The following is a 27,576-nucleotide window of genomic DNA, read 5'->3' on the forward strand; positions in this document are numbered from 1 at the left end:
GTGTTACGAATCACTCGGTACAAAGGCAGTTTCTCAACAACCTGCTTCTGCTCGCTCTGATGGATCTATCTGGGTTTGATTGGTCCTCCTTGGGCAGGCGGCAGGACGCGCGCTGATGCTGCGTTTGTGTCGTAAGTGAGCTGCCGTAAACGCGAGCTGCCGAACGGCAAGCATTATTTACTATTTTAGGAATTTCTTTGAACGAACAGCCAAACATCATCACACCATTCCCATGTGACACGGACGCAGCACGAGCCACTCATATATGCTGTATATATACGGTGCATTTGAGGTAACTGGGAAGTTTCTGGAAACCAAGCCAGAGGACTTAAAGATAGTGTTGGCACCAGAGCATCAGCGTCACGTTTAGTCAGATCAGAAGCCCCGCCCAGGTGCTGCACCACACTCTAACGCCTGGAATCACACCTGCCCAAAGAGGAAAGACACGCCCCCTTTTTTATGGGCATGCAGGTGTGACAAGAAGGGGGGGGAATTCAGGACAACGAGCCACGCTGCATTCAGGACGCCGTGTCGGTACTGTTAAAATCAGACAGAGCAGTTACTCCAGTATGACCTGAATGCAGCGCCTGACCTTTGACCTGTGGGTTTGGTTGATCATATTTAACTCAGGTTTTTCACTGACGTGGTGCCGGCTCTTGGTTGGTTTTGAGAGTGGAGGTGAAGAGCCTCACAGGAAGAAGTTACAGAGCTGGTTCTGCCTGGGTTCTCTCCCAGAACAGGCTGAGAACCAAGCACCGCTGTGAGGTGCCTCGGCCAATCAGTGGTAACCTCTCTGAGTCCAACTGTAGGCTACAATGTTTGGGAAACCGTCATTTCAGTGCAAAGTCAATAACCTGCTTCTAGATTTAGCAGCAGTACCACACCAGTGGAAAAGAAGTCCCAACAGGAAGAATCGGATCCTTTTTCCCCACAAACGCAGTGCCAGAACATTAGGTAGCACGAGCCGGGGTAACGTCTGTAGTAAGAAGAGAAATTTCGTGCAGTTCCCACTCCCACCATTGATCCACGAATCCAACCACGGGACAACCCAGAAAGGACCGGGGTCTGGGTGAGGCAGCGGCACTGAGTTGTTGGAAAAAGGTCGTAACAGGATGAGTTGTCCACCTGATTTCCAAAGCAGAGCTGTTGGTGTGGATGCAGCAAACCAGACTCTGTCTCACAGGCCGGAATGCCAAGCATCAGAAACGGGCGCTTTGGGACCGCTGATTTTGAGGTGCCAGTGGTTTTGTGGCACTTTTTATTGGTTAAGATCTGATGAAGTAGCACCCCGGTACCACATCGGTGGAAAACGGGTCAAAGCAGGAAGAACCGTATTCCCATTTTACCACCAACATGGACTTTGGGAAACTTGGGTAAATATGAGCTGGCTCTAGATTACACATCACACACCGCGCTGCAGGAAAACCGGTTCAACGGGAAGGATGAGAGGAAGTGGGCGGTTTGCGTTGGGGCTCTCAGATCTCACAGGACGCTTCTGGTTGTTGGTAACTGGTAAACATTTATCAGCAGGATCTACGGCGAGCAGCTCGGATGCTTCTGCGTTTGTAGTGGGCGAACTGTCAAAGGAGGGTTTCTGCACGCTCATACAGTACGCGGAGAGAACGGCGGTCAGATGACGTTTTGATTTACAGCCTCGAACCGACCATAACGAGCACCTTAACACCGTCATGGCAAAAATACACGTGGTGTAGTTACAAGCACCTGAATGTGACACCCTGCCTTCAAGTGATGCAAGCAGATGGAAAAACCGGGAATCGCATCTGTTCTCCGAACTTGCCAAATCGGTCAGTTCCTGCACGTGCGGTCGTGGGTAAAAATCTGAATAAAGACTCCCGATTGGACAGCCTGATCAGAGCGAGTGAAAGGACAAATCCCACACCCAGAGCTCCAGACGCAAATGTGGAGTAATCATGTAATCGCGCCCGACACTCCAGGTGAGCCCAGAGGTTCTGGAGCTACCTTAACATAAACGTCACACTCTGGTCGAACACCACTTGAACGCAGGGTTGGACTGAACCGCCAGTGTGGCGCAGCCTTGATACGACCGCGATCAGAGACGTCTTTATCGCATTTATATCGGAGCGGAGAAATCGCTCGGCGCCCCAAAGACGAGCCGCTGACCCACCGAGGACGATTTCATGGCTTCGCTGAGATGTCTCCAGATGTTTGAGAGGGTTGAATCTGCAGAAAGGTAAAAAAGGAACACCAGAGGACACCTGCAGCTTGTTCTCTTTTCTTTTTTGTTGTTTGGCAGAAAATATTCAGAGGCACAAACAACGTAAGCAGGTTCACTCGGAGGACGTCTTCATCAGCCGTGTTTTGCTGATGTTGGAGTCTGTGTGATCCAGGAGGAGACGTAGTGAAACGGCAGGTTTCTATAGCAGGAGAGAGGACGCCAGAGCAGAGCAAGGGTAGAAAAAGGAGGAGGAGGGTCTCTATGTCTCTAATCTACCCGGGAAAAACGCACAAAGCAAATGAAGAGGAGAGAAGAGGGCATGAATACTACTAAGATGATGATATTCAGTCAGAACCATGATAATAATAATAAATAGAATATTAATTAAGAATATTAATAATCATTATCATCAGGATAATAATAATATTACAGAATAAATCTCATATTTCGTATATTTTTTCACATTTTTTTTCTCCTTTGAAATACAGTGATCTCCTCAGAGCAGACCAATGAGGACTCAGCCTGTGCTGGCTCCGATTGGCTGTTGCATATGACATCACAGCTAATGGCGACCAGGTAGACATGCACCACTTCCCGCCCCCCACCCCGGCTGTTTCCTGTGCAGACAAGAAGTCCTGGCGTTGCCATGGTAATCGGTAGCGAGTGACGTTTCAGTCTGGAGAGAAAAAGAAGTGTTAACAGAAAGCACACGCTTCGCACGTGCTCAGTGCGTCCGTGGAGCCGCCGTACCTGCATCATAGCCGTCCGATGACCATGACGTCTACGACCTCTCCCTTGTGCAGCTCCACGTACTGCTCTGTTTTAGGGGGCAGCATCAGCAGGCCGTTGGCGCTGCGCATGGACATCAGCCTGCTGGACACCTGGTTACCTGCAGGGAGAAGGGGTGTGGTCAGTCGCATTACCCAAGTGAGATGACTGACAGGACGCTGACCGAGGCAGCGGTTAGAACAACATTTAAGAGGCTCGTTTACGACGCCTCTGACATAAATCAGCTGACTGATGTCGACCACAGAGCCAGCGTGATGGATGGGCCTGCGACGGCGCGTCACTGGACGCCCTGCGGAAGCCTCGGGTATCTGGGAACACGCACGATGAATTTAGGAGAAAACGTCGATTCCGTCTCCAAGAAAGCCGGTTGGAGATGAGTCCTCGTTGGCAGGTTCAGAGACTTTGGAGCGAGTATCCGTGAGCTGGACTCAGAGCAGACAAACCGCTCAGCACCGTCGACAAACCTGATTGGACGAGCTGATGTAAAGCTCTGAGGGCGGCGCTACAGGACACAAGCGTAACGGCTCATTTGGGCCAAGTGCAGTGAGGAAGCTGAACAGCGCGATGCTGTATGAACGTGTGGAACATCTTTATGACGGTTCCAGGATGTGATCAATAAAGTTAATCGTGTGGACGAGAAGAGGCCAGAGTTTACCGCGGCGAGGAGGAAACAGGAAGCAACGCTTAGACACCAATGACTGACGGTACACACCATCACCGTGTGTGTGCGCACTCACCTGTGCTCTGAGCCCAGGGCAGCGGCTCCTGGTGATGCCAGGTGAGAATGCAGCGGTGGTACTCAGGCCGGGGGTCCAGCTTAACGTCACAGGAGAGCTGAAGAGAAGAACAGTGGCATCAGCAGACTTTCATCAACAATAACTGTGTTATGTAACCCGAGCGATGCATCAAACACTCGGTTCACCTTGACCTGCAGGCAGGGTTACAGCATGACCTCAGAGAGTGTGTGTGTGTGTTACCCTCGCTTTGATGATTGTAGGTCGAGGATCCAGAATGCCTTGCATCTTCCTCAGAGCAGGAATCACAAACAGGTTACACGTCACCACAGCGGACACTGGGTTACCTTGGAAACAATAAACAGACCACGTGTGATGATGGTGCAGAAGCTCGATAACATGATGTGGCGCATTTACGAGCGGCCTCTGAATGATGTCATAAACGTGGTCGGTTGGAGTTACTCGTGTCGACGAGGCGCTGCTGGAACATTTATGGAGCTTACTGTGAGGAGTTATTTTAAGATGCACGTATCTGCCTGCAACGAATACGAAACATTGAAAGAGTGTCTGCGTCATCTGTTGATTTGTATTCATTTTTTTCCCTTCCTTACTTCATGTACTTCACAGTACAATCATGTACTGTGAAGTACATGTAGTAACTGCTAATTCTCAGCCCATCTCTGTGGAGGCTGCTGACGTTCAGCCTGCACTGAAGCTTTCTGGTCTCCAGGAGGTTAAAGTCTGGGCTCAGGACGCTCTCAAGCTTCCAGCTTCGCTTTGGGATCCACAATCAGGAATCGTGACTCTGATCACAGGCGTCTGTGGGGACGACCCGAGGACGCTTCAAAGGCAGGTGAATTACACAGCAGGGTTAATATGTTACCTGGCAGGGCGAAGATGAGTTTTCGTGTCCCGTCGATGTCGACTGTGGCAAAGGTAGTGGGAAGACTGAGGGACAGAAACACAGAGCAGCGTGAGCAGAGGCAGAGACTGAGGTATCAGCCGTCAGGTGTACCTGCAGTACTGCGAGTACCTGCAGTGAGGAACTCCTGCTATCAGAAGAAACATTTGTGACTTCAGTGAACAGACTAACATTGCAGCCACAGGTGAGGCTCATTAACAGCCGCCTGAAGCTTTAAGCTCTCGGGTATTTCACACAGGTGTGACTGTGGTGCTTAAGTTCTGGGACTAAAGCAGGAAGTCTCGGCTCCGTCTTACCCTGGCTTCATGAAGACTCGGCCAAAGTGAATCTGTGCGTGCAGGTCGATATCCAGCACCTGTTTCAGGTAGTCCTGATCACAGACACACACACAGTCAGGTTTCCTGCACACTGACGATCAGAACATCTGCTCAGTGCGTCACTCAATCAGTGAGCTTTACACTGAGATACTTTAGGCCACGCCCACCTGCTGCCTCACCTGGCCCTCAGCTCGATTAGGAGTGACGGCTCGCGGTCAGAGCTGATGAAAGACGGTAAATCGTCAGCTCCGCCTTCACGTTCGGCTCTCTCTGCGGTCTCACTCCACAGAGAGACACACCTCCTGTAGCAGCGGCGAAGAAGTCCGCCCAGTCCTGCTTCACTTCCTGAGCGAACGTGCAGTTGGTACTGCAGCTGAGACTCTCAGCAGGTGGGCGTGGCCTGAAGTTAGTTAAGTTACTGAAGTTACTGTACCTTCTCTCCCATGGACACACCCCCTGAAGTGATGATGACATCAGCACGGCTGATTCCCTCGTGCAGAGCTGACAGCAGGTCGTCAGGGCTGCAGAGAGAGGACACACGGGTGTCACAGGAAGTTCAGGATACAGACTGAGGTCGGACTCGAGTGGAAGATTTCAGATTTCCCACTGAGGGACCTGTGGACCTCAGAGGGTGGATGAAAGATTAAACCCTGACTGCACCGTGCTGGGGGGTGGGGGCTGGAGCTTTTTTAAGATGTCAGAACAGGAAATGATCAGACTGGAGCGACAGGCGGGGAAACGCGCTCACTTGTCTCCGACGATGCCGAGGTTGATGGTCGGGTATCCGTGCTCCTGGATGGTGGCGAGGAGAGTGGAGCGGTTGGAGTCTCTGATCTTCCCCGGGTGGAGGTCATCCTCCGGGTTCAGCAGCTCGTTCCCGGTGGACATGACGGCCACCACGGGGAACTTGTGCACGCTGACCTCGGTCACTCCCACTGTGGCGAGCAGGCCGATCTCAGACGGGCCCATGTGCGTGCCTTTAGCCAGAACGCACTCCCCTCGCCTGATGTCGTGACCGATCGGCCTGCGTGGACACAAAAGCACCAAATTGTCTACGCTGCTCCTTCACCCGTTTGACATCCACGACCTGAGAAGCGTTCCTCTCTCACCTGATGTCCTGCCCGGGCCGGGCTTGGACCATGATCCTCACCTCCAGCTCCTCGGTGCCCTGTAACAGACGAACAGGAAGTAAAGCCAGCAGGCACACGCACAGCGCCATCGACCTTCATCCTGGTGTTCTTACATCCTCAGACTCCCTCAGCAGCTCCGTGTCTTCTACTTGGACCACGGCGTCAGCTCCGCAGGGAATCGGCGCGCCGGTCGTCACCCTCATCACCTGACCTGGCATGACTGTGTGGGTGGGCTGAAAACACAAGCAGCACAGTTTACAGAGCGATGACATCATCTGGTAATAAGGCTTTTAGTCAAGGTTGAAATTCACAGTAATCAGGAGGAGATGAGAAGTTTTCTAAATTCTGGAGCCTCAAGTGGACGTTAGAGGAACTGCAGCTGTTATGCCGCCAGCGTTTGGCTGCAGAGGTCGACTCCCAGGACTTCCTGCTCTGTGACACGTGTGGCTCTAAAGACCCTTGTCTGCCTTCACTGCTGATATGAACTCGGTGATGTGCATCAATCTGATCCTGATCTACATTCTGCACATACGTGAACTTAAACGGTCTGAGCATGGCTCGCGCTGTGCCGATCATGGTGTGTGTACCATGAGCCCGCTCATAGATAACGCTGAGGTTAGCAGCGTCTCCCACAGAATCTGGTTGACAGATGATGGTTATGCACAACGCTGCTGTGTGAGAGCCGACCTGCTGTCCAGCCTGCGATTCCCCCATGATGAAGCGATCTCCCGGGCCATCGGCAGCTACGAGTCAAACATGAGTCGGTTAGAGCTTTCAGTTCAACAGATAAAAGGTAAAAAAAACACAGATGTTTGAGGCGGTGCCCACAGTCTCACCTCGCACAGCGTAGCCATCTTTAACAGAGGCGGGGAACGGAGGAAGGTTGTCTTTGGCATAGATGTCCTGAGCGAGAACTCGACCCAAACCATCTGCAGAGAGAGAAGACTTTCTCAGAGGCTTATCCAGGACAAATTCATTGTTTCACTACAATCTGAACTCTGTGGGAGGAGCGATTCTCGCAGCTTGTGGAGGAACGACGGAGGAGGGCGGCTACGGTCCTGACCGGACGAGCTGACCGACAGCGGGGAAAAGCCGATCAGACTGACGTCAACCTGGATTGACTTTCAGGTCCAAAACCTCCGTAAGTCAAACAGGTGGAGCAACCTTTTACACATTCATGGTTCAAACAGAGTGTGCAGGTGCTGAAATGCTTCTCCCATCAGATGCCATCACCACAGCAGCATCAGCTCTGTGGTGGAGCAGTTAGTGGACACGTGGGCGTGCAGGGCTCGATACTCCTGTGTTAGAGCAGCGCGCACACACACACACACACACACACACACACACACACACACACACACACACACACACACACACACACACACACACACACACACACACACACACACACACACACTCACCTCTGTAGTTAATGACTTCAATTCCCAGAATAGGCGTCATCTCGAGAACAGTGATGAAGGCTTTGTCCATGGATGTCAGCGGGAACGGCGACATGCGATGACGACGCGCCACTTTACTGATGTCAACTGCGCTGTGGCCTATGAGTGCGTACACACACACACACACACACACACACACACCTGTAAACACCTGAAAACTATTTTTTCGAGCTTTAAAGGTAAACGAAACACATACTGAACTCACTGGCTCTCAGTATGTTCTCATTGCTGCCACATCGTGACTGAACCTGCAGAAAAACAGATTATTTTGATTGAAATCATCTTAAAGAATAATTTTCTTTTCATGCGTCTCATTCACAGGATGTGGAAACATAAACAATGACTCTGGATGCAACATTCAAGCATTTCAGGAGCACCGAGAGAGCGAGTCGGGTTAATCTTACTCATCAGATCAGTCTGAGCGCTGAATAAACAGCAGATATAAGCCAGAGCTTTAATTCTGCTCTCCTAGCTGATGTTAACAGCAAATTAAAACCAGAGGTCAGAAAGCCGGCGTCTTCTTACTAAAAGCAAAGGTACATAAGGTTGATGATTGGCTGCTTTGCAGAGATGATTTAAGCATAATTTGATGCTACATTTTAGGTCATTTATTTTTAAATGTACCACAACTGAAGACATTTCAATAGATCTGAGTGTTTCCAACCATCACAGTCCCATTCACTCCCATTCAACAGACAGCACACGTCCCGAGACTTCCTGAATAAAGTTCATGCACATAACGAGAGCTTCAATCAGGACGATCACTGCTTACACCTGGAATGACACTGATATTCAAATCTGACCTAAAGATACTCATCTGTAACAGTCTAATGATGCTGTGATGATGGTTACCGATAGTTACCGGGGGGGGGGGGTAAGTTTGTTTCACAAGTCAAAATTAAAAGGTGAGGCATAAAACCTCAGAAACCCATCTGTTGCTCAGAACACGTTAGCATCTAAAATATGCCGAGTCGTGCACAGACTGTCCAACTTTGTCATGTTTCTCTGTTGTATGGTCTGTACGTCATGTATGTTTGTCCAACAGCTGACTGAGCAGCATACACACACTACACCTGACCTGGATGTTATAAATGTCTGCTACAAGCTGTAAAGCTAAGTTACAGCCAGCTAGCTAACCAAGCTCGCTCTAAGCTAGTTTGCTATCTATTTAAACGGTTACATCATTTAATTTTTGACAAAAATCATATTTTTATATAAAATGTAAATTATAACAATGGTTCACTTAACAGGTAAATGATTTTGGGAAGCTAGCCACCTAGCATTTAATTCATTTCAGGCATAGTTCAGACAAAGTTAGCCAACAAGCCATGACTTAGCTACAGTGCATGAATCTAGTAAGGATTAGCTAATATTCACTGACAAAGAAACATGAAAATAACCAATATAGCTTCCAGATCAGTTTGTATTTAGGGTTTCATTTTAGACAGCTTTTTATTCATTACATTGGCAGGTTTTTGGCTAATGGTAGCTAATATAAACTTAGCTGCTAACACACACAAACTACTTCATAGTCAACTTAGCATATAGCTGGCTAACCTTAACTCGCTGTCTAGAGTCTTTATCTAAACCCTGTGTGAACAGTTTATATTTGAGAGATGTTCATTTGGTAATTATTTCTAAGCTAACATTAGTTAGTGGCGCTCATTTAAATAACATGTGACCAAAAAGCTGGGGAATCCATCCATCCATCCATCTTCATCCGCTTTGTCCGGGGCCGGGTCGCGGGGGCAGCAGCCTAAGCAAAGAGGCCCAGACCTCCCTCTCCCCAGCCACCTCCTCCAGCTTATCCGGGGGAATACCAAGGCGTTCCCAGGCCAGCCGAGAGATATAATCTCTCCAGCGTGTCCTGGGTCTGCCCCGGGGCCTCCTCCCGGTGGGACATGCCTGGAACACCTCACCCAGGAGGCGCCCAGGGGGCATCCTTGTCAGATGCCCGAACCACCTCAGCTGGCTCCTTTCGATGTGGAGCAGCAGCTGCTCTACTCTGAGCCCCTCCCGGATGGCCGAACTTCTCACCCTATCTCGAAGGGAGAGGCCAGCCACCCTTCGGAGGAAGCTCATTTCTGCCGCTTGTATCCGCGATCTCGTTCTTTCGGTCACTACCCACAGCTCGTGGCCATAGGTGAGGGTAGGGACGTAGATTGACCGGTAAATTGAGAGCTTCGCTTTTACACTCAGCTCCCTCTTCACCACGACGGACCGGTGCAGCGTCCGCCATTACTGCAGCTGCAGCCCCAATCCGTCTGTCGATCTCCGGCTCCCTTCTCCCATCACTCGCGAACAAGACCCCGAGATACTTGAACTCCTCCACTTGGGGCAGGAACTCATCCCCGACCCGGAGTGGGCACTCCACCCTTTTCCGGCTGAGAACCATGGCCTCAGATTTGGAGGTGCTGATCCTCATTCCCGCTGCTTCACACTCGGCTGCGAACCGTTCCAGTGCGAGCTGGAGGCCCTCACCCAATGAAGCCAACAGAACCACATCATTTGCAAAAATCAGAGATGAGATTCTGAGGGCACCAAAGCGAAAGCCCTCCGCCACTTGGCTGCGCCTAGAAATCCTGTCCATAAAAATTATGAACAGAACCGGAGACAAAGGGCAGCCCTGGCGAAGCCCATCACCCACCGGGAACGAGTCCGACTTATTGCCGGCAATGCGAACCAAGCTCTTGCAATGGTTGTATAGGGATCGAATGGCCCGTAGCAATGGGCCAGACACCCCATATTCCCGCAACACCTCCCACAGGACACCCCGAGGGACACGGTCGAATGCCTTCTCCAAGTCCACAAAACACATGTAGACTGGTTGGGCAAACTCCCATGCACCCTCAAGTATCCTGGAGAGGATAAAGAGCTGGTCCAGTGTTCCGCGACCAGGACGAAAACCGCATTGTTCCTCCTGTATCCGAGGTTCGACTAACGGACGAACTCTCCTTTCCAGCACCCTGGCATAGACTTTCCCAGGGAGGCTGAGGAGTGTGATCCCCCTGTAGTTGGAACACACCCTCCGGTCCCCTTTCTTAAAGATGGGGACCACCACCCCGGTCTGCCAGTCCACAGGTACTGCCCCTGATCTCCACGCAACATTGCAGAGGCGTGTCAACCAGGACAGCCCTACAACGTCCAGAGCCTTCAGGAACTCGGGGCGGACCTCATCAACACCAGGGGCTCTGCCACCAAGGAGTTGTTTAACTGCCTCAGTGACCTCGCCCTCGGAAATTGGCGGGTCATTCCCCTCATCCCCAGACTCTGCTTCCTCCTCGGAAGACGTGTCAGTGGGATTAAGGAGGTCCTCGAAGTATTCCTTCTTAACAGGCAGCTCATGTCGGGTGGTGTCAACAGCTGTAGCAAAAGACTTGTATTCCTTCCACCGCCTGACAAGCTGGGGAATATGTAATTGATTTAATAATTTTACAATCAGTTCAAATACTAGTGATTTAAAAAAACAACAACAACAACAACAACAACAACAAAAAATGGAAACATATACAAGAGAACAAGTATATAAGGAATAATGGAGGACCCAGGATAGCACCTTAGGGAACGCCACGGGACAAACAGGAAGAAACTTTTCTTAGCGTGTTTTTAAATTACATGGTAATCTGTTCAGATACTGGCAATAAGAAAGTATTTGATATTTGAAAAAATGGCACGTGAACCAAGTCTAACTGTGAATACTCGTTTTTCTGCTCCAATGAAATCGAACACACCGAGTTTGTTATTCACCATAAATTGGCTCGGTCCTGAAGCTGGAGCTTTTTATGCCAGGAAATCAAATGTGATTTTTCTGGTTCTATGAAGTGAACGGAGGAGGTTAGGAAATAAAGAAAGTAATTAAAAGCTCTCATCATGCAGGAAGTGCTTGTCATTGTTTGATAAAGGGCTTCGATCAGCAATCAGCGTACATCTACTGGGCATGCTCTATGACCGTTACACAGCACAAACAGGAAAGCTGGTGTTTCATGCAGAATGGCGTTTTTTGTTGCCGAGCTCTTAGCGGTGCTGTCTGTGTGCATGTGTGAAGGTTTGTTTGTACCTTGGGTGTCGGGCACGAAGCGGTGGAAAGGCGGGAAGTTGCCTGTGTCGCCCGGGGTGACTCGGAGGGGGTGGAGCTTAAAGAGGCCGAATCTCGTGGAAGCACCTGAACACCTCGAGAAATGATCGAGTCCGGGATCTACACACACACACACACACACACACACACACACACGCACACACACACACACACAATGCTAGTCCAATGATTTCCTTCAGTTGTTTTATTAGAACCTAAAGCTGCAAAGCTGAACACGCTCCATAACCCCTGACCCCCTCACAATCAGCTGTTCTTTTTATAACTTTACTATATTTAATGAAGTCATGCAAAGTTTTACTTTCATACTCTGAATACTTTCTGATTTGTTTTTACTACCAGCATTATTATCATAGGTTGAACTGAAAAGGGAACTCATAGTAGGTCCACCTTAAAAAAAAGGCGGCATCAGATAATCTTCAAGCTAGTTCAGGCAGGAGCAGATGAAGAATGGTGACTGACACAATGAACTGACCAATGAGAGGAGAGGACAGGTGCATGTGTGAAGTCTCACCTGATGGTCATGGGCAGAGGAGCAGGTGAAATGAGTGGGAGGGACAGGGGTGTGGCCAGGCAGGTAGGGACTCCCTTTAGCCATGAGCACAGCATGGCTCATCTGATGGACACACACACACACACACACACACACACACACACACACACACACACACACACACACAGGTGAAGGACATGATGGGATGAAGTGAAACATTCCACACGTCACAGCTCAAACCTGGGCTCACACACATGGATTCGTTCTGTAAATTAACTGATACGACAGGAGCTGTTCGCGGTCATTGTGGGGGTGTGGCTTTAAGAGGAACGCTACAAACTAACAATACTAAAGCCAACAGTTAGTCCACACCGGACATCCCTGCATCGGGTAAACCCTAACACGATGGAGGTCATGCTCGTGTTAAAATGTTTACACACGTATCGATGAACCAAAACTGTCCTCAAGTCATCACTTCCTGTCGTCTCCTCTCTAAAAAACCATAATAAGGCAAATGGCCTGGTAAATGGCCTGCATTTGTATAGCGCTTTTCTAGTCCCTAAGGACCCCAAAGCGCTTCACACTGCATTCAGTCATTCACCCATTCACACACACATTCACACACTGGCGATGGCAAGCTACATTGTAGCCACAGCTGCCCTGGGGCGCACTGACAGAGGCGAGGCTGCCGGACACTGGCGCCACCGGGCCCTCTGACCACCACCAGTAGGCAAACATGGGGTTAGTATCTTGCCCAAGGATATTTGGCATGCAGCCAGGAGGCAGCCTGGGATCGAACCACCGACCTTCTGATTAGTGGCTGACCTGCTCTGCCACCTGAGCTACAGCCACCCCTTCAGTGTTAAAACCTGACAAGTTGTTCCTTTTATAAAGGAGCCATAATGACCAGTTTGATCGAAACTTCTTGACAGCGTCCGACACAGGTCACGTGATGCTCTGTCACGTGACCTGTGGATCTAAACGTGACGACGGATTGAAAAACGAGTTTCCTTGGTGCTCATTTCTTCTACAGTTATAAGAACCTGCAATGCCCCGTGGGCAGAGCCTGTAATGACCCGCCTGACCCTGAGGAGGAAGTGTTTTCTAAATGTCATTCCGCTACTGGGAGGCGGGCCTCCTGTCTTCCGTCCTGCCCGCGGAGCGCTCGCTTCCCGGTAATTTCTGTGCGTCCTGCAGCAGCCGCTGCATGCGTCTGTAGTACAGTAGCTGCTGCAGTGACCCACTTTCCCCACACTGATCATTAAACTTTCATCTGGCAGCTTCCAGCACCGCCGCTGCTCTACGTGCGGCCTGCGCACCGCTTACCTTGGCAGCGATGGCAGCTGCGGTGATGTGGGAGGAGCCGTGCTGGTGGTGGTGGTGATGATGGTGGTGGTTGTGCGCGTGCCGACCTCTCCTCCGGTCCTCCTCTTCGTCATCCTCCTCCTCACACTGGGTCCCGCGCTCCATGGTGTGTGTGTTGGTGTGTGTGTTGGCGTACGTGTTGGCCTGCAGAGGGGAGGGGGAGGGCAGCTGCTCCAGGGCGGCGTGCGTGGATTTCACCCGGACCATGGCCTCGCGCAGCAGGTCAATGGCGTGAGGCAGAGCGGGCAGAATGAACTGAAAACACTCCTGAAAAATCAAAGTTTCATCATCATCGTCGTCATGGCGTCAAACTCTCACAGCAGACGCTGCACGCACAGTGGATCGTTTACACGAACAGTAGTCGCGCCGAGTAGTCCAAGCACAGACTCCCCCATCCCAAACCCAGCCACCTCCTCCAGCTCATCCAAGTCATTCCCAAGCCTGTCCTGGGTCTGCCCCACGCCTCCTCAGCCAGAGGCCGTCCAGGAGGCGTCCTGGTCAGATATCCAACCATCTGAACTTCGATGTGGAGGAGCAGCAGCTCTACTCTGAGCGCATATCAAAAGTCTGAACTCCTCCCTCCATCTGTAAGGGAGAGGCCAGCCACTGAAGGGCGAGCTGCTCCTTTCAACCATTCTGAGTTTTATAGACTCAGGGTGGCACCCCGCCATTTTTTGGCTTTCTCATCACCGCTGCAAACCGCTCCTGTGTGAGCTGGAGGCCACCTGAACAGAACCACCAGATCTCGAGAGCACAAAGGTAAGACACCTGGCTCCGCCTACAAATCCTGTCTGTAAACAGTCTGACTCACTGCTGGCAACACGGAGCGAGTGGGCATTAGGGACACAGAAGTCCATGAGCTCCCACACTTTACAGATGCATGTGAACTGGACTGCAGTGATGTGTGACAGGTGTACTGGTTTCACTGGTGCACACAGAGTCTGAGCTCAGACACGCCGTCCTCCTGACTCAGCCTGTGTTACTCTGAGCTGTGGATCACACACGTTTGGTGGCTTAGACACTCAAACTTTATATTTTCAGACTCTGTTATACTTTTAAAAGCTGCTCGACATTTCAGGACGTTGCTTGAACGCACTCAGACTGAGCTGGTCAGGGAGGAGGTTGGAGACACCCACAGAGGTCTGTAATCCAACATCTGTAGTTTTGTAACGACGCAGTTCAACTCTTCCTACTTTAACGGTAAATAACACAAACGCTGAGCTCCACCTGACTGGATCGCCACGTCTTACGACATACCCGGCGAGTTCAGTGCAAAGATCCACACGGTGCAGACTGAGCAGAGTAAAGTCAGACTCGTACCTGAGAGCCTTTCTTGCTTCCTGGAAGGTTGATGATCAGAGTTTTGCCACGAATACCACAAACAGGCCTGCAGAGGAGAGGACACGGCACACAGAGCAGGTTAGAAAACAAACGTTTCCACACTGTGTCAAACTTAAACTGCACCGTTCATCAGAATCCAGTGAGTAACAGAAGAAACAGGAAGTGACACGTTCAATGTGACTGACAGCACCTAACCAGGTGAATCAGAGACGTGATTGGCTGTAAGAAGATCCTCCCAGAGAGGCCGAGAGTTCAAGATGGTCACGTGACAGGACTAACTGTGAAGGCACCATTAATGCAGGAGCACATCTGGAGGTTCAGGAGGAACATCTGCCACAGTCTGCTTCTTATCGGAGCTCCATAACTGACCCGAGTACAGCTTTGACATCATCCTCTGACACACCTGCTGATCACCTCAGAGGGTTAAAGCTCGGTGGGCAGACGTGCTGCCGCATTAAATTCAGACAGTTTCCCAAAACATTCCAGATCCAGATGTGAATTTACAAAGATAAACGCACGCCACGTTACAGTGACTGGTCAATGAGCAGTGAGAGCGCTCACCTGGACAGCATGCCCAGTGGCGTGACGTTGAGAGATCCCATCAGCATGGCCAGAGCCATTCCCGGAGCCTCTCGCTCGATCACCTCCCTGGTGGCCTAGAAAACGACAAACCACAGCGAGTTAGAACACGGCGGTCTGCCGTCGAGCCGCGCCTCTGAACCTCCTGTACCTCAGGAGTAACATCTCTCGGAGCAAAGCCGGTCCCTCCGGTCGTGAGGATGAGGTTCAGCTCCTGTTCGTCGCACCACTCCAGCAGAGTTTCCTGTAAACACACATAGCTCGTCACCGCCAAAATAAAAGCACCAACGCTGAGCAGCCGCAATCACAGCCACAGAATCAGAGAAACAGAAACGTGTCAGTCTGAAATGCCGGCGGTGGCGATCACGTGGACACAGTGATGCATAAAGACAGAGGCCACGTTGCTCGTGCATGTGGAGCAGACGTCAGTACGCGATTAGAAATCATCACAACTCAGAATTTTTACTGATTTCTAATTTGTTTCAATCCAAATCCTTAACGTGTATTTATGATGCTCAGTGGGTTTAAACCAGTTTACCGCCGTCTGACTGGACGAGAGCTGCGGACGACCTCACTTACACGTAGACCCCGCCCACTGACAGACAAACGTCTGTGAAAAAGCGTTAAATCGTTTCCCTTTATTGGCACAAACAGAGATATTAAAAAAGGACTCCTGTTTTTGGGATTACCTTGATCTCGTCGATCTCATCTGGAACGATCTTGTAGGCCGCGATGACTCCTCCTAGTCTGCAGGAAGTGACACAATGACAGTTACTGTCATGCTGCTCACGTGTGTACGTGCATGCTGCAGATCTGCTGATGAGGACTCACAGCGAGGGGTCGTGGACCAGGTCCTTCAGGTTCACGCCGCTGCGGTCCTCAGCCAGGTTCTTGAAGCAGCTGTCGCTCACTGCAGAGGAAGAATAGCTCAGCACGGTTTCTCTCACACACACACACACACACACACACACACACACACCTACCTCCTCCTCCTCCTCCTCACTTCCTGTCACATGTCTCGTGTTCCAGTGCTGCAGGTTTCTAACACTAAGCTCAGAGTGTGAGCCCAAAGCTAAGGCTGCTCTGAACTCTCAGGCTGGACCTGCATGATGTCACAAATAGGGGACACCCTTGTATGCTCATCTCAGCTGCGGAAGCCCCGTCTACCTGTTGTTTGAACCCTCTGTTTGTGAGAGGCAGCCAATCAGAACAAAGGTCCAAGGATATTGTAAAGAAAAGCGTCTGTACTTCTTTAAGTTGTTTCTTCAGTTCTTCAGAACTGAAGAAGCTTCAAGGATGAGAGGTGAAACGTCTTCAAGCTACTTAAAGAAGTCCAGACGCTTTTTTTTCCAAGCTCCTTAGACTACGATCATCTGGATGACTGAGAACTAGGGCTGCCACAAACAATTATTTTGATAGTCAACTAGTCATCGATTATTTTTGCGATTAGTCGACTAATCAGATCATCATCCATTAGACGTAAAACGTACAACTTATTGCACCAGCAGCTAGAGCAGGGCGATATGACCAAAACTATTTATCACGATATACATTTGAAAATTTGCGCTAACGACATAACTGACGATGTAATTGACACTAGACAAAATACTTCACAACTTTATTAGTGCAAAAACCCCATCAATGTATTTTCACTTAAACAAGCAGCTGTTTTTTATGTGCATTAATGTAATATACAAATGTAACAGTGCAAATGCAAATTCCTTGCTGACAGTTTAACCAAAAGGCATTTCCAGTGGAGACTGGCCGACATATCCTCAGCATAACCATGTATAATATCCACTAAACTTAAAAACAGGTTATACACACACATAGGGCTGCCACAAACGATTATTTTGATAGTCGACTAGTCACCGATTATTTTTGCGATTAGTCGACTAATCAGATCATCATCCGTTGGACGTAAAACTACAGCTTATTGCACCAGCAGCATCTGCTCTTATATAACTATCATTAGCTTACAGCTTTAAGTGTTTAAGGTATGTGCTAACTAAAAATAAAGACAAGATGATAGTTTATTAAACTTTAATGAAATTTGCAGATTGTTTCGGTGAAGTTTAATAAACTCCTTGCTATCTAAAATATAACAGGACACTGGAGTATATTCTGGAGCATCTCACACTTCTGATAATCAGCTGTCTGCTTGACGTTTATTCAGCTGTGTAAAAACTATAACTTTAATCTCAGCCAAACCGATTTACTCAGGAACAAATAAAATACTAAAAAAAAGCCAAACAGTAACATTTTAAGTTATCTAAGTGACTCATATATATATTTAACCTGAGTAGCGAAAGACGGCGGTGGGTTTGAAAACGATTTGCGGGCAGTCCGGTGTTCTCACGGGCTCTAGTGAGCCTAGCCCCCGGCTCGCTAACGAGCTAGTGGGTAACAGATGTCTCCGAAAACGTCGGAGCGCTTTTGAAAATATGTGGTGTCCTGATAAACTGAGCAGATATTTGAGGTTTACACAGCTACATTCTCGCCTGAAAATATGTTAAACGTTTATTTTGTGACCCAGAAAGAATAAGAGTAACATTAAAACTAACTAGCTGCCGCCATTGTTGGAAACTGCGCTGGGCCGCGCTATGAATTCTGGGACACATCTGCCGGTGGATCACTGACTTCCTGACGGACAGGAAGCAGCACGTGAGGCTGGGGAAGAATGTCTCGGACTCCCGGACCATCAGCACCGGCTCCCCTCAGGGCTGTGTTCTTTCTCCTCTGCTCTTCTCCCTGTACACCAACTGCTGCACCTCCACCCACCAGTCTGTCAAGCTAATCAAGTTCGCAGATGACACCACCGTCATTGGGCTCATCTCTGACGGGGATGAGTCTGCCTACAGGAGGGAGGTTGAACGTCTGGTGTCCTGGTGCAGCCACAACAACCTGGTGCTGAATGCCCAGAAGACAGTGGAGATTATTGTGGACTTCAGGAAGCACACAGCCCCACTCCCCCCCATCATCCTGACTGACACCCCCATCACCTCTGTGGACTCATTCCGCTTCCTGGGTACCACCATCACCCAGGACCTGAAGTGGGAGCCCACCATCACCTCCGTCATCAAGAAAGCCCAGCAGAGGATGTACTTCCTGAGGCAGCTGAAGAAATTCAACCTGCCAACACGGACGATGATGCAATTCTACACTGCAATCATCGAGTCCATCCTCACCTCCTCCATCACCGTGTGGTACGCTGGAGCCACTATCAGGGACAAACAGAGACTGCAGCGTGTTGTGCGCTCTGCTGAGAAGGTGATTGGCTGCAGACTCCCATCTCTGCAGGACCTGTACACCTCCAGGACACTGAGGCGTGCAGCCCGGATCTCAGCTGACCCTTCTCACCCTGGACACAGTCTGTTTGACCTGCTCCCCTCAGGCAGGAGGCTCCGGTCCATTCGCACCAGAACCTCTCGCCACAAGAACAGTTTCTTCCCCTCTGCTGTTGGACACATGAACAATAACCACATGACTGTCCCCGCCACTAACACATGACCCTACGCTGTGTCACTGCATCATTTCATGTCTGGCACTGATCACCACCTGCACTCATGTATATATCTTTCTACGTAGCACTCATAATTCTTATTCTCATGTATATATCTCATGTATATCTCATGCACATATCTTTCTTTCTACATAGCACTTTAATTCTTATTGTTTGCACTGAAGCACCGCAGCAATTTCCTAATGTTGTAAACCTCAACATCTGGCAATAAACCCATTCTGATTCTGATTCTGATTCTTCTTCGGGGTTTAACGGTAGCTGACATCCTTGTACATGCAATGCTGCCATCTTCTGTTTCAGTCCGGTATTACACTCTTAAATCCTGCCACTTATTCCTGCGTCTTTTGTGATCTTACAAAGCTTCAAACGACGCGTCGACTATTAAATCAGTCGTCGACGATTTTGATAGTCGACGTAATCGTGACTAGTCGAAAAATCGTGGCAGCCCTACACACACAATACGGTAATATTATGTTGAAGCACAGTACGTATCACTCCGCGAGGCTCCTGTCTACGATAGCTGTAATGCTCTGACAATCCATCAAGCGGTGGCGGCTTCGTAGCTTAGCAAAGTCGTACTAAAGCATTTGACAGATTTTCGAGCCCCGTGTACATTCATACATTCATACATAAGGCTCACGGGATTATAAGGGGCACTGTCGACTTTACAGAAAATCAAAGGATTGATTTTAAGTGTGCCGTATTTTCCAAACAACACGGTAATAACAACGGCCCGCTAGCATCTACCAAAAATAGTGCTTTGTTGTGTATCTGACGGACGAAAGCTAAACCAGTTCCACCACTGAAGCTGCAGCATTTTTACAAACCAATTCAGCTTCATCTGTTTCATTCAATGATCCGCTTTCGCGCTTCTCATTCTGCATCACCGCCATGTGCGTATGTAAACAAAGGCACTGCGCATGCGCGTTTTACCCATATTCTATTGCGATATTTCATTTTCCTATCGTTGCCCAAAATTACACCATATTACCGTGAACGGTATGATATAGCCCAGCCCTACCAGCAGCATCTGCTCTTATATAACTATCATTAGCTTACAGCTTTAAGTGTTTAAGGTATGTGCTAACTAAAAATAAAGACAAGATGACAGTTTATTAAACTTTAATGAAATTTGCAGATTGTTTCTGTGATGTTTAATAAACTCCTTGCTATATAAAATATAACGGGACACCGGAGTATATTCTCCAGCATCTCACACTTCTGATAATCAGCTGTTTGTCTGACGTTTTTCAGCTGTGTGAAAACCACCCAGGGAATTAAGAAAGTTTTACTTAATCTAATCTCAGCCAAACAGATTTACTCACGAACAAATAAAACACTGAAAAAAAGCCAAACAATAACATTTTCAGGTTATCTAAGTGACTTATATATATCACGTTTAACCTGAGTAGCGAAAGACAGCGGTGGTTCTGAAAACAATTTCCCGGGAGTGTGCCGTTCTCGCCAGCTCTAGTGAGCCTTGAACCCCGGCTCGCTATCGAGTTGGTGGTTAACAGACGTCTCCGAAAACGTCGGAGCACTTTTGAAGATATGTGGTTTCTTGATAAACTGCGCAGATATTTGAGGTTTACACAGCTACATTCTCGCCTGAAAATATCTTAAATGTTTATTTTGTGACCCAGAAAGAAAAATAAGAGTAATATTAAAACTAACTAGCTGCCGCTATTGTTGGAAACTGGAATTGGCTGAGCTGCGCTATGAATTCTGGGATAGGTTGTGCCACAAAGGATACGTCGACCCATCCTTCAAATCTGGGGAAATGAAGGTCACATTTGGAGGAATCTTTGAATTTGGACAGTCTTCGCCGCGTTGCTGTAACATAATCGGCCTACAAATGCGGCCTCCGAAGGATGCGGCCTGAATTTGGTCACAGCTACGATACCGGACACAGCTTCTTCTTCGGGGTTTAACGGCAGCTGGCATCCTTGTACATGCAGTGCTGCCATCTTCTGTTTCAGTCCGTTATTACACTCTTAAATCCTACTACTTATTCCTGCGTCTTTCAGGATCTTACAAAGCTTCAAACGATGCGTCGACTATTAAATTAGTCGTCGACGATTTTGATAGTCGACGTAATCGTGGCAGCCCTACTGAGAACCTTCACAGACAATCAGAACAAAGCTGTCTTAAAGGTGGAGTAGCTAAATCGGCTCAATTCAGACATGGATGAACCGAGGAGCTGCACAAGGCTCAGTGTGAGATAAAGAAGGATTATTATCAACTGTAAATCATGCAAAACTGCTGTAGCAGAGTCCAAAGATAAAAACAGGGAGCTGGAAACCAACAGGATGAGTTTTTTTGGAGGATCGAAGATTCTCCACAAGTTACAAGAACACAGACGCCAAAATATCATCGTCCAGTCTTAAAATGAAAGAGCAGGAAGTGAGCAGAACAGGTCGTTGTTAGCGTCATCCGTGTGAACAAAATCTTTATTTTTGAGGGGAAGTCAGAGAGTAATGATCACAAAGAATAAATGGCACTTACAAATGAGAGTGACAGAAACAACAAATTCAAAGGACGCCTGGTAACGCTGTGCCAACAAGACTGAACAACTGCAGAGTTTGAGAGCAGCAGGACAAAACAAGACCTGCAGGTCCTCGTCATCTCCAGCAGAGCGTCCAAACAAAACCACGGCCACAGGAAAGACCTCCTACACTGATCACATGACCAACAACAACCACAATGAAGTGTGAGGGACAGCTGAAGAGCTCCATGTGAAGATCTACTGACTGAAATGTTGCGGCCGTGTCGTCAGAGCTGAAGGACGGACCTTCAAGGACCCGCTCAGGGTGAAGTGCTGCAGAGGAAGATGGAGGAAACGGCGGTCCGATAACTCTGAGGAGCTGGCAGGAAAGACCTCGGCAGATTCAAAAAAGCATCGCTCACGACCACGAAGCTTGTAGAAGAACGCCGTCCTGCAGGCGTGCTCAGTGCCGCTGCAAGTCCAGAGTTAACGGATCAAGACAAACAATGAAATAGCAAAGAGCAGCGCATCTAAGGAAGCAGGAATAGACCGAGAATTCGCACGTCACATGACAGGAAGCCCTGATCTTCCTCATCCAGACTTTGGACTTCAAAGGGGGACAACGTCAGTCAACTTCAGCTGTTTGGTTAATTTCCTCCTGCTGTTTTCTGATTCCTGGACTCTACCCGAGTATCCTCACCTGATTCACAGCTCAGTCTGGCTTTCAATATGATTTCAGTGGTTTGCTTCGCAGGTTTTAAACCGTTTGTGCACATAACAGCAGGAAAGACTCTCACACTCAGCTCCAATCTGATGAGCGACAGTAAACGAGAAGAGTAACGCCAAAACATAGTTTTTTTTAATTTTATTTATCATGCTCCTCTCGTCCTTTATTACTTTATTTTACGTCAGGAACTCAAATACAAGGAGTCAGCATCCGGACTGGGAAACGTTTGATCAGTGCTCGCCTACGAATATTAGCAGAAACAGTCACAGTCAAAAGAAAGTAGGAAAGTAAGCTAGTTTAAAATCTGGTCCTTAGCTAGTTTAAAATGATTTAAATACAACCTTAAAAAAACAACAACAATGTGACATATTAAACTTAGTCAGAATTCATTTATGGGAAAATAGGTCAAAATACAGAAACTGTGTGAGACCTCGACCCTCGCTGCTTCTATAGGAGAGAACAGGGTGGATCCACATTCTCCCAGCAGTGGATGCAGCAAATTCACCAAAAGATCAGAGCGTGCAGTGCTCAAAGGAACTGAACAGGAACGATGTGCTCTGAGACGAGGCCAGAGTGCAGATGTCTCACAGATAAAGCTGGGACCAAACTGGGTCATCAGCAGGACAAAGATCCAACAGAACGGCTGAAAAAGGAAAGAACGGAGCTGCTGCAGAGCTCAGAAAGCTGTGCATGAACGAATGCTGCAGACCTCAACGACCAAAGCTCATCCACAGTGATGGCGCAGACCGATCACTGCAGGTCACTGCTGCTGAAGGAGCTACACCACTTTTGGATTTGGTCTTTTTGTTAAATATTTACTGTGTAATGTACAACGCGTTGTTCATCTGAGGTTGTATTTTCTTATTTTTAACACCAAATTTTTTCTGATGTCCTGACACGTAAAACCTTACGACAGACAGATGGCGTACGATGCAGTATCGTGCTCTGGTTGTCTGTGTTATTTGGTGTGTTCAAACTTTGTTCTCTCTGCTCGTTAAAGTCACTAACGAGGAACTGCAAGCACGGTGGATGAAAGAGCAGCTGTTCTCTTCCTGCTCCATAGAGGGCACTCTCAAGCTCATCCTGGATGAATGGAGCTCAATGGAGCTGAAGAACAAAAATGTACATTTCGAGACATAAACATTTTTCTCATGGAAATCTTTAGCATGTTTTTACTAGAAAGGATTGAAACAATACATAAAGTTGTATTTTTAGACATTTTAATGGATTTTTAATGCAGTAAAGTACTTTTCTATGAGCACCACAAGCCACTTTAATACATCCTCCATTTTGATTTGGGGCATGAAGCCAGCAGCAGTTAGCATCACCTTCAAACACTTCAACCACATAACTACGAAGCTAACACCTACAAGAGGTATCACCGGGAAAAGAACGCCATCAAGAGGACCTCCTATTCTAAAACTCACCAATCAGCACATGTTAGCCGAATGCTAGTGTTTTATGGGCAAGAATCAGCGTCACAGTGAATAAAATATTGATCATTACAATTGATTTGTTTCAGTTCACAGTACTGATTCTGGATTTGTGGGAACTAGCGTGTTTTTGTGTGGAAATCACTGCGGGCCCTCCCACAGCGCCCCTTGCTGGGCGCACAGTGGACTGCCCATGCTATCCTCAGTTAGCTAAGCATCCCTGTCCATGTCCAGTGTTACTGGGTTCACTGGTCCCAGTCCTCCCGCGGGCACGACTCCGGTGCGAACATCAGCTACAGCTTCGGTGCCGCGCTGCGCGTTCGTGTTTAATGTTGAACTAAATGGCGTGAGGAGGGAAAACGCTCATTACTGCGTTAAACGGACACTAACGGGGTGAAACCCCGGCCGTTAAAAAGCCGCGAGGTCCCGTTATCTTAAAAAAGCCCACCGTGAGCCGAGGCCCTCGTCAGACCCGCAGAGGGACATGAATAATGCAGCTCATGTCGGCTCCGTAACGGCACACTGCTCAAAATACCACCTGCAAGCTAGCCACTAACACCGGAACACCGCAGGGTTACCTCCAAAATAAAAGCACGGCTTCTGGTAGACACTCACTGTAGCACGCACAGCTCGTCTCGCATTTTGAAAGAGCTCCCCGGCCCTTCTCCCGGCCGCTTCACGGCGAATAAAACACCTCTGAGCGCCGCAGTTTCGCTGACAGGTGCAGCCGGTGCTCACACGTTAATCCGCAGTCACACACAAACACGTTAATCCCGCTCTTTAGCGCAAAACGCGCACCTGTGCGCCAGCAGCCGCGCGGCTCGCGGGGAACCCGGTTAGCATGTGGCTAACGTTAGCCCGCTCTGCAGCGGAGACAGCCCGTATCGTGACACCGACTTGCGCAGGGAGCCGGGCACAAAACGGCGCACAGGTACGCTGCCCAGAGGCGTTTTAGCGCATGTGATGACACGGTGTCCTTACCTGTGAGGATCCCCACGCGGGTCTGATGGTCGTGGTTGGTGAGCACCATCCCGTCCGCCGCCATGTTTACAACCTCTGTCTGCACTGTGACGGCGCATACAGAGGCTGGGGGGTGGAGGGGGAGGGGGTGCTGCACCTCTGGAGGAGGACCAGTGTGTGCATGCGCGTGCATTCTGAATCCCCTCCAACTACCGATACGATCAGGTGACCCGGTACCGCCAGAGCTGCAGCTGGATGACCTCTGAGTGGAGCCGTGACATTGACCTCACCATGTCCTCCAATCACAGAGCAGCTTTAAACAAACTCAGGTCCCAAACTCAACCTGCGCTCTGTCTAACATCCAGCAGGGGGCGACCTCTTTGAGGCCTGATTGGATAGAAGTGTAACAGAATTGAGCGTCCAGCTCACCTGAGCTCAGTGAACACCTTCCTGATGAGTTTACGGTCTCAGTTGCTGCTCTCAGGTGTGACTGAAGTACAACGGAAGTTTATTCTGGAAACCTTGGTGGCGTTAGAGTCGGGACGGAGCAGGAAGCTGTCCTCTGAGTGTGCACCTTCAGACCCCCGGTTCTAAAAATAAGTTATGTGTTTCTGTTTTGTCCTCCTTTACAAACCCACAGCATCCACGTCAGGTCGGAGAGGCGGAGTCATAATGTCACCCTAAGGTCTGCACTATTAGGCAGGATTTCTCCTTTTCCAGGATTAGCTCTGGGTTTCCTGTACTGTGAAGGCGGATCCTTCTTATTAGGGTTTATCATCATGGCAACTGATGTTGCCCAGGAGTAGGGGAGTTTCTAGATTACAGATCAGCAGGTATGAAATAACTGACCAATCAGATCTCTGGAAATTAGCGTCACACTCCCTCTGAGCTGTTCAGCAGTTTTTGTTCTGTCAGCGTTTAAAGAGGTTTTATTCTTTCCTCTCAGTGTTAAACTCCACCGAGTCTGCAGCTCAGAGGATAAAAGCTAAGACCGTCCTTAACACATTAATGAAACACTCGATCGTCGAGACAGAGCTGAGATATGAATCAGTCTGTTCTGTCACACAGTCGGCTTCAAACAGGCTAAACTTTATTAATACAGCAGTGTTTACACACACACACCGGTCCTCCTTTGTGAAATCAGCTGCTCTGCTGTGAGCACATTTATCCATGTTTCTGATTGGTCAGATGCCGCTAGCCCCGCCCCTTGAACGTACAGGTTAGACCCTGGGTGAACTCAGCCATTTGAAACAGGCTGATGTTAGGATAAGTGAACGTAGATAACGGACAGTTATTTTTTATCTGCTACTTAACTTCGGTCTTTTTAACTTCGTATTGTTGGGATTAGGACAAGATCGCAGTTTGAGTCATCAGCACTAACCCCGCCCATCGAGACAATCTGGTGAGAATGACCGAGCCGGGTTAGTCTCTCGTTTGAGCCTCCGTGAATAAAAGCTGATGTTCATTTAACGCTATATAAATAATATTTAATAGAACTGATTTATGCCCCATGTATGCAGGATTTATGCTCCTGCTCTCTGGTTTCGCACAGAACAGGATTGTGGGAATTTAACCTGCGCAGAAGCTACAGAGAAACGTTCAGCCCAGGACGTCACTGACCAATCAAAAGCTCTGTTTCTGATGAAGAACATCGGTCGGAGCAAAGCCTCGGTGAGATCTGAAAGGATCTGCTGACACTCGTCCAGGTTGATTACATTTTATTTAAATTAATGCACTGTGCCCCCCCGGTGGGGTGCGATGGTACTGCAGGTGGGCCACAGTACCAAGTTTAAATTACTCATGTAATTACACAGTTATTTCTTTATATACATGAAATTATTTGAATTAAAGTGAATTGGAGCTGGTATCACCAGTGTCCCAGATTACAGCTGTTCTATTTGCTGAAACGTTTTCTGTTATTTTTGCCAGCGTTGCTCCTCGAGGACCTCGGGCTCCTCCTTGGTTGTGAGCGTCCTGTGAAAGGAGGAGGAGACTGAGCTGGGAGTTCAGTCCCCGCTGTAGATGATCTTTATGGTGGCCACGTCGCGCTCCTCTGCAGGCTCGGCGCCTCTCTGAGTGTTTCCTGTAGAGAAGAGGCTCGAGTTGACCTGGAGGATCCACTCTGTGATCCTCTGCTCGCTGTAGTACTCGTCATCACCGCCATCGTCCTCCTCCAGTGTCTCTGCGTGACCTCTGACCTCTGAGTCCTCAGATGATGTTTCAGCAGCTGAGTCATCGGAGCAGAACTCTCTCTGCCGTCGCCGCTCCTCACAGGCGCCGCCGTCATCTTTAACTATGACCGGCATCGTTGTCGTACGGCCACCGTCCACACCAGTGATGTCATCGCTCTTCTTCTGCTGTTCCAGCCGCTCAGCAAGTGCCGGTCTGCTGTGGATTTCGCTGAGTCTGTCTGACTGTTGGATTGGTTTCCCCCACTTTGCCACAAACACATGAAGGATCGTATTTCTGATGGCAGGCGGAGCTGCAGGGACTTCTCCTCTGCCGGGTCTGCAGCCCCTGATGGGCGGCAGAGGGATGTTAGCAGCTTGTTTCAGCTCAGACTGGCCCATCTGTGATGACCACTGACCCGTGTTTAACCTGCTCACGGTGTGAAGGTTAGAAGATGATCTGTTGATCCGCCGGACACTAATCTCCAGAGTCTGACTCGTCTCCTCGCTGATAGGCAGACCCTGGCGCCCGGACTTCCCGCTCCTCTTTAAATGAAACCGATCGTGTTGTCTATGCACGGCTGCATCCGAACTTCTCATCGCTCCTGTTTGCTGTTGGCTCACCAGATGGATCGGACGCGAGCCCTCCACCTTCTTTTAAACGCTCCGAGAGACGGGCGCCTCCTTCACCCACGTCCCAGCTCAGCCCCGAGGAGTCACCTGATCTGTAACAGTACTCCATGGCAGGCCGGCGAGGACTCAGACTCTTCATCAGCTCATTCACTGCAGACGAAGAGCCACCCATCACCAGTGCACAAACACAGAGCCTTTAAAGAAGCGCAGAAAGGAAACTGTGACGT

The 27,576-nt window shown here is 49.0% G+C and overlaps 1 protein-coding gene across 4 annotated transcripts; it reads right to left on the bottom strand.

The window, feature by feature from the left end:
• Nucleotides 1–2,247: 2,247 nt before the first annotated feature.
• On the bottom strand, nucleotides 2,248–24,857 carry gphna (gephyrin a). 4 transcript variants are annotated; one of them, XM_080293543.1, is made up of 23 exons: nucleotides 24,570–24,857; nucleotides 16,252–16,330; nucleotides 16,110–16,167; nucleotides 15,572–15,664; nucleotides 15,403–15,497; nucleotides 14,821–14,887; nucleotides 13,462–13,767; nucleotides 12,157–12,258; nucleotides 11,607–11,744; nucleotides 7,755–7,797; nucleotides 7,511–7,648; nucleotides 6,926–7,018; nucleotides 6,777–6,832; nucleotides 6,203–6,322; nucleotides 6,069–6,127; nucleotides 5,708–5,983; nucleotides 5,393–5,480; nucleotides 4,939–5,012; nucleotides 4,604–4,668; nucleotides 3,964–4,067; nucleotides 3,724–3,820; nucleotides 2,948–3,086; nucleotides 2,248–2,873 (listed from the first exon to the last, which is right to left on the bottom strand). In XM_080293543.1, exons 1-22 carry the CDS (start codon nucleotides 24,739–24,741, stop codon nucleotides 2,953–2,955), a joined length of 2,457 nt encoding a protein of 818 aa, XP_080149669.1. In that variant the 5' UTR covers nucleotides 24,742–24,857; the 3' UTR covers nucleotides 2,248–2,873; nucleotides 2,948–2,952. The 4 variants fall into 4 exon arrangements, with proteins under 4 accessions (XP_080149669.1, XP_080149671.1, XP_080149672.1 ...); XM_080293545.1 differs by lacking the exon at nucleotides 12,157–12,258; XM_080293546.1 differs by lacking the exon at nucleotides 11,607–11,744.
• Nucleotides 24,858–27,576: the final 2,719 nt, after the last annotated feature.

Source organism: Astatotilapia calliptera, chromosome 19, assembly GCF_964374335.1.
Source record: "Astatotilapia calliptera chromosome 19, fAstCal68.1, whole genome shotgun sequence".
Lineage (NCBI taxonomy): Eukaryota > Metazoa > Chordata > Actinopteri > Cichliformes > Cichlidae > Astatotilapia > Astatotilapia calliptera.

Bases quoted from the DNA above. Each gene is read 5' to 3' on its own strand.
- gphna (XM_080293543.1), bottom strand. From the start codon at position 24,741: ATGCACGCGCATGCACACACTGGTCCTCCTCCAGAGGTGCAGCACCCC. The intron at 15,665-16,109 runs GTAATCCCAAAA...GTGTGTTTACAG, and splicing joins ATGAGATCGACGAGATCAAG to GAAACTCTGCTGGAGTGGTG. The intron at 4,068-4,603 runs GTAACATATTAA...ATTGTTTCCAAG, and splicing joins ACTCATCTTCGCCCTGCCAG to GTAACCCAGTGTCCGCTGTG.